At 48.9% G+C, this 8,981-nt stretch overlaps 2 protein-coding genes across 2 annotated transcripts; both read right to left on the bottom strand.

The window, feature by feature from the left end:
- Positions 1 to 45: 45 nt before the first annotated feature.
- AURANDRAFT_67472 (hypothetical protein) lies at positions 46 to 5,696 on the bottom strand (the record flags this gene model as incomplete). The annotated part of the gene is given in 13 exon segments (XM_009042937.1): positions 46 to 90; positions 177 to 564; positions 745 to 1,008; positions 1,113 to 1,155; positions 1,190 to 2,116; positions 2,136 to 2,277; positions 2,416 to 2,897; positions 3,054 to 3,188; positions 3,311 to 3,451; positions 3,485 to 3,935; positions 4,020 to 4,952; positions 4,986 to 5,086; positions 5,186 to 5,696. The coding sequence occupies 13 exon segments, from the start codon at positions 5,694 to 5,696 to the stop codon at positions 46 to 48; spliced, it is 4,563 nt and encodes a 1,520-aa protein (XP_009041185.1).
- A 587-nt stretch (positions 5,697 to 6,283) lies between these two features.
- AURANDRAFT_67471 (hypothetical protein) lies at positions 6,284 to 8,443 on the bottom strand (the record flags this gene model as incomplete). The annotated part of the gene is made up of 5 exons (XM_009042936.1): positions 6,284 to 6,808; positions 6,833 to 6,892; positions 7,211 to 7,287; positions 7,438 to 8,103; positions 8,269 to 8,443. The coding sequence occupies 5 exons, from the start codon at positions 8,441 to 8,443 to the stop codon at positions 6,284 to 6,286; spliced, it is 1,503 nt and encodes a 500-aa protein (XP_009041184.1).
- Between the last annotated feature and the right edge of the window lie 538 nt (positions 8,444 to 8,981).

Here is an 8,981-nt window from a genome sequence, read left to right as displayed (position 1 = left end):
CTTGTGCTTTCCCGACAATTTCCTGGGTGAAGTTTAGTGTTGTACTTACGCAGTATACTTGCGCTGGAAGTTTGGTTTATCACACAGGCACTATGGTGAATAGCATCAATGAGGAACTGCTCTGGTGTGATCAGACTATTGCCTATGAAATGTCCCCTTAACTGTTGAATGCTTACAACTGCCGCGTTCCTAACAATTTTGATGTAATTTTCTGCGTAATTGTAATTATGTAGATATGGGGGCAGTGGCTCGATCTCCAGTTGTAGCTGTAACTTAAACCTGAGTAGTTTCCTTTGCTCAACAAAAGATGAAAAAGAGTCGGACACAACCAATTTCAGTTTGACTCCAAAGTCAAGATGAAGCTGGTTGTAAATGTCGTGCATAGCGTCCATGAAACTGTAGGTGTCCAGCTTCTTCATAGGGATATCAATTACTAGGCCTGATGAGATGCAAACGAATATGAGGACATATTTATGATGTCCATTTCTGGACTGGACTGGAGAGTACCAGATATCAATCATTCCAGCTTCACCAGGTAGATGATTGGTTTCATTTTCATGCCACCTGTCACTGTGTTTGGGAATTCGGATTTGACTTTGGTTTGCTTCACAGTCTGCACATGGGCTCATCATTCGGCTGTCGCCTGGTTTTAGATCGAAACCTAGTGTGGTGCCTGCTTCAATGTCGCTTTCTATCTGTTGCCAGGATCTGTGTGTTGTCTTGTGGTAAAGGTCCACTGCGAACTTGGAATCGGCATATTCCTTAGACGTTGGGGATGGACATGGGCGCCATCCTGAAGTAGGCGCTTTGGGTGCATGCTTCTTCTTGCGGTGTTTCCTGCTGTCTGAGATGTTATCCCTTACGTCAGAAGAAGATAGTTCAGTATGAGCACCCAAACACATCAGTGGTCGAGCATGTATATGTAGGAAAGCGGACAGGCTGTGTGTTGACATATCACCTCCGAGTATGTGTGTACATACAGTGAGGTACACTGCTGTGAGCATAAACCTAGGAATTGCATTTGAAATCATTTTCCTGGCAGTCTCTTCATCCATCGACTGTAGGCGTTGTAGACAATCGGGAGTAAACGATGATGCCCTGGCAGCCTCCACTGTGGTGAAATATCTATGGACAGGCGCGTTAGGGCTTTCATGCCTGTGAGTGACATCAATGATTACATTCATGTCACTGGTGATGGTGGGTGCCGGACCAGATGTGAGATAACCTGTAGTACCCTTCTTCTTGTTTAAGTACGGATCGCCAGTGTGAAAACGGCTATGGCTATGACAAAGAGTTGCCCTGACGTGTGAACGCAGGTAGTTCATAGCATCCTCAAATAGGATTTCTCCCCCGGGTGCAAGGCGCGCGCTCCGCGGCCTTGCATTCATTGCGTCGACTACCTGCTGGCGAGAGACAGAAGACGAAGAGTGGGAGAGGCTACAGGCGAAGTATATTCCCTGATCGCCAGTACGGGCGCCAAAATACACATCGCATTGGGGAGGGTCGCGCTGATACAGCAGCTGGAAGCTGCAGCGAAGCGACACAGAGGCCCCGGGGAATTGGCGCAGTAATAATGAGTAGATATACGCTACAGCAGAGCCGTTGGACGAGCTATTCGTCAAATTGATGTCGCCGTTGTCAGCAATGCCAAATTCAGGGATGCAACCTTTTGTGGATTTACCATGTATCCAAGACAGTAGGACACAGACAAAGGCATTCTCATGTGGAAGCACAGATTTGCACTTATATTGGCCTGATTTGAAACGCTGGAAAAGGTTCGATACGGTGCCGGGCACAAATTGCTTGGCTGTATCCTTCTTATATGACATCTCAGCATTTTCTTCCTCCAAAATGTCTTCCATGGGTTTTGGATGAACACTCATCTTACTCACCCTACATACATCAAAAGACGTAATTGTTTTCTTACTGGCCAGGCAGAACCACCGGAACCTGGAGGTCCGGTCGCCGACATTGCATGCATCCAACATGTTGGTTGCTGTGTTGTATCCTGCGCTAGAGAAGAATTCCATTAGACTGTCGTGTTCGTCATGACACTCGGGACGTGTAGGAACATGTTCATTTAGAACATGGTTCGGGCTAGTTAGCTTGACAGCTCCTCACAAAGACAGCGGCACTTGTAGGGACAGGTAAGTCATTTTCCAGTCTCAGTGGCGTATTTCTGTAGCATGGGGCAGTATAGACTAATAGATCATAAGCTGGGAAAACAAGTGTCTTGTTTTCAAGGTCTTTGTTCACGACACGAATATCGTAAAAACCCTGCGCATTGGGGAAACACTGTTTGGCGTAGTCAAAATTGCTTCCATATTCAATGAAAGCTACCACTGTAATGGGGATATCTGCAAACGCGCTTGTTGATTCTGTGCATAGTCCAGGGCCGACAAGACAGACACGTACTAAGTTGGGGTCGCTGGGACCATCGCCGCAGAGGTTAAACTCCTGCGGGTTTAGTAATGATGTGGAGTGCATTGATAGGAAGGTCCCGCAGTAGTTGTTGATGCTACGGCGTTGTTTCTTGGATAGAGGGGTGCAGTATTTTAGCAGCTTATCCGGGTCGTAAATGGCTTCTTTGGGGATTTCTCCCCCTGTAGCAGAGTCCACGAATCTAGTGAATTGTGAAGGATCTACACACTTGATGGTTCTCAACCCATTAGTTTGCCTCTGAATTTTAATCCAATTAGTAACTTTAGATAGCTTGCTAGGGTCGGTTAGTTCCTTGGAAGACAGGCGCGCTGTGGCAGAATTTGCTCTGTACATGAATTTAGAGTCTTTGGATGAACTAACAGTCCAGCCATTTCGCTCAAAAGTGTCCTGGGAGGCAAGTTCGATGTGGTTGAAAAACGATGGTACGACTATCCATCTGATTAAGTGAAGAATACCTGTGGAGGTATTTGATTCATCCTTAATGCATGCAGGGCCAAGTCCAGTCATGGTGCCCTTTGCGACAATAGACCCCATAGTGATAGGGATATCGATCTTTTCAATCGTGGAGGGAATAAGTCCACTGGTGGTCTTCTTGAACCATCCGGTAGAACCTGAATCGAGAATTAGGAGGTTCTGTGGAAAATGATTATTTAACCACTTGAGTCCAGCTGTTACGAAGCTTGATAAAGTGTTATAGAGTGCGGATGAGATTTCAAACGGGGAACCTAGTTCGATTCCTCCCCTGACTGAAAACTTTGGGGGTCCTGGGATGCTACATGGGCAAAGTAGCCATCATCTTGTCCTTCCAGCGTATTTGTGAGGTAGGTGATGAGCTCTTCTCCATCAAGATCATCAGACACGTAGCTACCTGTGATAAACACTGCACGGTCAATAAGGTGTTGTGTCAGTTCATGAGCCATGTGTAAGGCGTTTGCCTTTACTTTTGAGTTTTGGCGATTACTAGTCAAAGCATTGTGTGCTATCTGGTTTAGTTCTTTGATCAGTTTGACTACATCGTCAGTTGCCATTGTCCTAAACTGACTTTCTTTAAACGTCTTGGAACGGATTGTCCTCAGGTCGTCCTTAAATTTCCGAATAGCTTGGATCAGCTCCTCTCTTGATGCTGGACCTGATGCAGTGCCCTTTGGGGCTGTGGCGCCTCCAGTACCTGATGGTTTGGGGGCACTTCCAGGACGTAGAGGACCTTTAAGTCGATCTCTGATCCCAGGGGTCGTAGCAGTTTCATTCGACCTCCTTTTTAGGAAGGATTGGCGATCTCGCTTATACTGCTGGTCAGCGGTTACAACTCTATCATCGAACAAACTGGGAGCATTGACTGAAGGACCGGGTCGAAATTTCTGCCTCCCTTTCCCATCTCTCCCAGTACGTCGATTGCCATCAGCAGCAAATGCACCTGCAGCTTCATCTGCGTCATCAGGGTCTAAATCATCTAGTCCCGTGGTTGCGTGGGCATCGCGGGGTGGAGTGTCAACCTGAGACAGTCTTGGTTCCCATTCGACAGGAGGAGGACCTGGTTTGTAGCTAGATCGAGAAGCCTGTTCTTGTACATAACGGACATAACTGTCAAATGATTTAGTCTGGTCTATGACACTCAACTCATGAACACCTGAGTTAGGATTAGACTGAGTTACTAATGAGTATGAGTGCTGATTTGTCAGGATAGTCGAAAGTTCGAGCATGGATGACAGAAATGCATCTTCACTATGTGAGGCTTCAATTTGCCTCTGTCGAACTACTGGGATAATGAACTGGTGCATGTGTAGCCTAAGTAACCTATCATACAAGACAGCTTTTCGAGCTGCAAGGTTGTAAGTTGCAATACGATTCTTAAGACAGTCGAGTATAGTGCGGATGGATAGAATAAACCGGAGAAGACAGTGTCCATTTGAAATGTCGTAGGTAAGCATGTCAAGTTGAATCTCCATCTCTCTACATTCTGTGGATGTGTCGACACCATTTAAGTTGATTATCTGGTGCCAAACGTGATAAAGGAGGCCATTACCTGCACTTGGATGCCTGGCGAGACTCATCATGGTTTCAAACTGAAGATTAGTAGAGGTTAAGTTAGTCTCATCTCCTCTGTAGAATTTGAGAAGAGCAATGGCTGCACTTAGCACATTGTGTAGGTGAAGAGAGCGGGTCATGTACCTGCCATAGTCGACTCGTCCAGATCGGACATCTTTCCATGGATCTCTCCTATATTTGTACAGGTTTTCATCATTTGGATCCCTTATGCCAAGAAGCTGATCTTGGATCATCTTGAGTGCAGCTACTGCTGTTTTTCCTAACTCGTAGACTGAAAACTTGGTGTACAGGAGTTCACCTGTCCGACCGCCTTCTGTTTGGTATTGTGGGGTCTCCATGAGGTAGCTTACTGCTCTCTCATGGTACAATGTAATGAATTCTATACCATACAGGTAGCCTTCCCAGGGAAGCAGCAGGTCTTCAAAGTACGGGAATGAGACTGATTTCTCCTGCCAAAGACGCAACTGCAGTGAGGGGTTTACTTGAGGGTTAAAAACAATGTCATTGTCAGCAGCTTTGCCTTCAAAGAATATGAGGTGCCTAGGAAATGAACTGCCGCTGTAAGCATTCGGATCATTGTCTTCCATTGAACCTGCACCTGCAGGAGGCGGAGTATCTCCTGGTGGGTCGCTACCAGGCGTTTTGGACTTAGATATTACACCTGCTACTATAGTAGCAAGTGCTTCGATAGGCTCACTAGATGCTGGAGTCTGAGGTGAGGAGGCTGAAGTCTGTATCTGATCGTACTTGCTCTGGAGCTTGGCCAACCTCCCATCAGTAGTAGTGAGCTGTTGGGTGACTTTGCCGAGGTCATCGGCGGATACCATCGATAGTTGATCTTTATTTTCCAACATGGTGCCCAGGATGAGAGACTTTAAGTCGTCTTTATGTTCATCTATCAGACCAGGGCCTGAGAAAAAATCTTTCTGCTTCTTGAGTTTTTCCTCTGTTTTGTCTGCCCTAACACTTAAGCTATCTAATGATGAAGTGACAGTGTCTAGCTTCAGTTCCATTCTGTCAATTTTGTCGCTAGAGTCCTTAATCGCTTTGAGAATGCCTGCCAGAGTCGCAGCATTCTCAGCTGCTTTTTCTGCTTTTTCTCTGGCATCTGCTTCTGCCTGAGCTGCTGCCCTGGCTACCTCTGCCTGGGCTGCTGCCGCGGCTGCCGCTCTAGCGTCGGCGTCCAATTGCTCCAAGCTCGGATCCATTCTCCCCCTGCAATTGAGCGCGGGGAAAGAGCGCAAACGAGAAGCGAACGAAAAGAATGCGTGAGGTCTACGCAGAGAGACCGAGCGCTGGGTCCCAAACCTAACGAGATAGTAAACTCCGACACGGGGAGGCAGCCTAGTGGGGCTGCCCTGCCGTGTGAGGGTGAACTATCGAGGTTACGCAGTGGCGGTACACCGGCGTCTCTGTTATCCTCACGTCACCTCAGCTGCCGTAGTGTACGGGGGCTGGGGCTACTGGACGAACGGGCAGAGGATCTGCCTCACTAGGTCCAGGAAGACTCTCCGTCTATTACAGTGCGGGAAGCAGCTATAACAGGGTTAGAAAGTATTAAGGAGGGGAAGGAAATTGGGTGGCTCTGTACCAGCGAGCCACTAGGGAGATACAAAACTCTCTATCTCTCTAGCTAATTCGAATACACGATTGCTAATTAACTTAGCCTACTGAGTTTATTTAGTTGGCCGATGGGGGGCACTCGAATGTAGAAAACCACCAAAAAGCCACAGGGATAAATCGGGAAACTAGCGGACGGCCACCCCCTCACCCCCCTCCGCGGGCGTTGCGACTTCTAGCTTAGCACCAGTGGCAACTCGAATGTAGAAAACCACCAAAAAGCCACAGGGTCGAATCGGAGAAAAAGCTTATGACCATCCTGTGGTTCCTCGAGCGAGGCGTATCGCTGGCCAAAAAGACCCACAGCTTGCACTTGCCTCGCATCCTCTACCAATATTACCAGTGCATCATCATTGCCCTTGCAGCACTCAAGTTTTTCTCTGAGCCTTAGAATATCGTAGCAGCACACCATTAATGGCTCTATGGCAGCAACGAGTGCTGATGCACTCATGCTTTCATAGTCTTTGACATGCAGGTCCATTGCTGTTTTTTTGAGGGCTTTGGTACGTTCCATGGCTTCATTGACACCTGTAGGTTGAAATCCAATATGAAATGTTCGCCCCTGGTCCTTGGGAAGAGCTGATACATATTTATTTCTTAAAGCAGCCTCCACTTCCTGCAGTAATTGGGGTTTATCGAGAAACTCAAGTACTCCCAGCTCCTCGTAATCATCTTCATCCAGCTCCTCGTAACCCAGGACCTGTGCTTTTATGAAAGAAGGGACATTTCCAACCAGACTCTTCTCCAACAAGGCCAGCTGCGATTTGAGGCGGGAGAGGAGGTCCTGCGTAAGCATAGGCTCACAAAAGCACCTGTCAAAATTGTTCGAGGTGCATCTGTGGCATCTTTCTTGACCAATTTTGGGAACATGCAGGTTGTCATCATGCACAGGACAGAGGTGGCAGGGATTTTTGCTGTTCTTTGCAGCTCCACCTCTACACTTAACTTTTTTTATTCCATTTTCCTCCTCGACAGTACCGCTGGTTTTCCATGTAGAAGAGAGGTCCTTAGCCGATTTTATCATCAGGTAAAACTTTCTCCCAAGCCGCTTATGATTGAAGTAACCACCCCTCTTGTCCAACTCCCTCTTGAACCTGTAGACCATGTTCAATGCAGGAAACGCATGCCATAATAAGCCAGTCTCTTTATGCATAATGGCCCCAGATGGCAGCAGATTACCTGTGCTCTGGAATTTACTGTTTAATAACCCATCAATAGCATCCCTGGCAGGTGCCCCTGGTAGCTGTACGGCAGCAAAAGTGACTGACTGATGAGCGGTCACTTGGCCATTATCGCCGGTTCCTTTAACCTCCACCGCATCAGCTGGACTGTGTCCCCTGTCATTCAGGCCATTGTCTTGAAGGTAAATTTCGAGACCATTCTGAAAATCTCCGAGAGCAGCGTAATCACCATCATGAATCTTTATTCCCATATCATTAGCTGGAATTTTAAAATCCAGCTTAAACATAGCAGACATGAAAGCGGTAGCTTCCTTGATTTTTACTCTCAATTTGACATGATGAGGGATGATCCAATTGCCTCTTAGCTTCCTGGGCATGCGCCGCCCGAAATCCGACACGAACCACTGGTCTGTCAGTTTCACCGTAATGTCATGCATGTTCTGGATGTCACCGATCGAAAGTTTGGCCCTGGTGTCCAACTGGCACACCCATTTCCAGGGCTGTCCAATCTGGGCACTAAACTGGGTTAAGACTTGAACTGTAATGGTGGCCCATAAACCACCAAAACGGTGCTCTGCAGAATACAAATTTTGGACCATGTAGATCATCATGGTGTGCCACGCGTCCAGGGTCTGATCTCTCCCTGTAATGGGACACATTTTACTCTTCTTCAGCTCATGGATGAGCAGCACAGTTCTCTGGCAGACCATCCACTGGTCGCTCCCGAGCTCCTCCGGTTGCTTCCATGTCTCACGCCCTAATGCCCTCATGATCATATTTTTTTCACTGTTCGATAAGCCAGCTTCAAAGGTGTCTGAAGGAAGTCTTTTTCTTCTCTTAGAGATGGGCCCCATTAAATCCTGGTCACTCACTTGGCACCCCGCGTCCATAGTTTGAACCGGTCCGGCAGTTGCTGCGGCAGTTGGCCGTCGAAGCAACTTTTTCAGCGCCTTGCTCAGCGGTTGAGAATCAGCCTTACACACCTTTGCCCCATCCTCGCTGTGGTGTACCCGAACCTTCTCCACGGTCGCGTCCTCCATGTACGGCACCAGCGCGTCCCATGTCTCCCGGTCGACCGTTAACTCCTTGAACTTGACGTAGCCCTTGGTGCGCTTCTCCTTCACAGGCGCGTCAGGGGCTGTGCGGTTGTCCATGTGTCCGAAAGCAGTCCTCCGGCCCGGGTCATACGGGACGCCCGCTGCCAGCGGTTGCGTTTCCATGGCAGCGGCTACCAGTGGAGCGATGAAACTCAGCTAGCTGAGATCTCGTCCGACCAATGGGATGAGCCGATTGGATTCTTGGAAAATATATCATTCGTTCTCTACATGAACGACCGCGCTGCGCCGCAGCCATGGGTGTACGTCACGGCGGTTGCGCGAGCGTAGTGGCGGGCCCGGCGGGACCCGTACTAGTATGCGCGCCACGCGCGCGCGCCACGCACGCCCGAAGACACCCCGGTCGGGGCCACGCGCCGCCGAGCCTGCAAGCGACTTCAGGACGCGCCGCCCCCTCCGATTATCGGTGATTGCCCCGTCTCGCACCGCGCGCCGCCTCGCACCGCGGGCTGCGAGGCCAGCCACTCGAGCCAGCGTTGAGACGCGCCGCGCGCGGAGGCCTTTGCACGTGCTCCATTGGTGACGCCGACCGCCATTGCCGCCGCTCTTGTCCGATCCGCGCCGTCTTCTGCGCGCC

Source organism: Aureococcus anophagefferens (assembly GCF_000186865.1).
Source record: "Aureococcus anophagefferens unplaced genomic scaffold AURANscaffold_40, whole genome shotgun sequence".
NCBI classification, from domain to species: Eukaryota; class Pelagophyceae; order Pelagomonadales; family Pelagomonadaceae; genus Aureococcus; species Aureococcus anophagefferens.
Note: the sequence above shows the minus strand (reverse complement) of the source record. Positions and strands in the feature narration are given on the sequence as shown.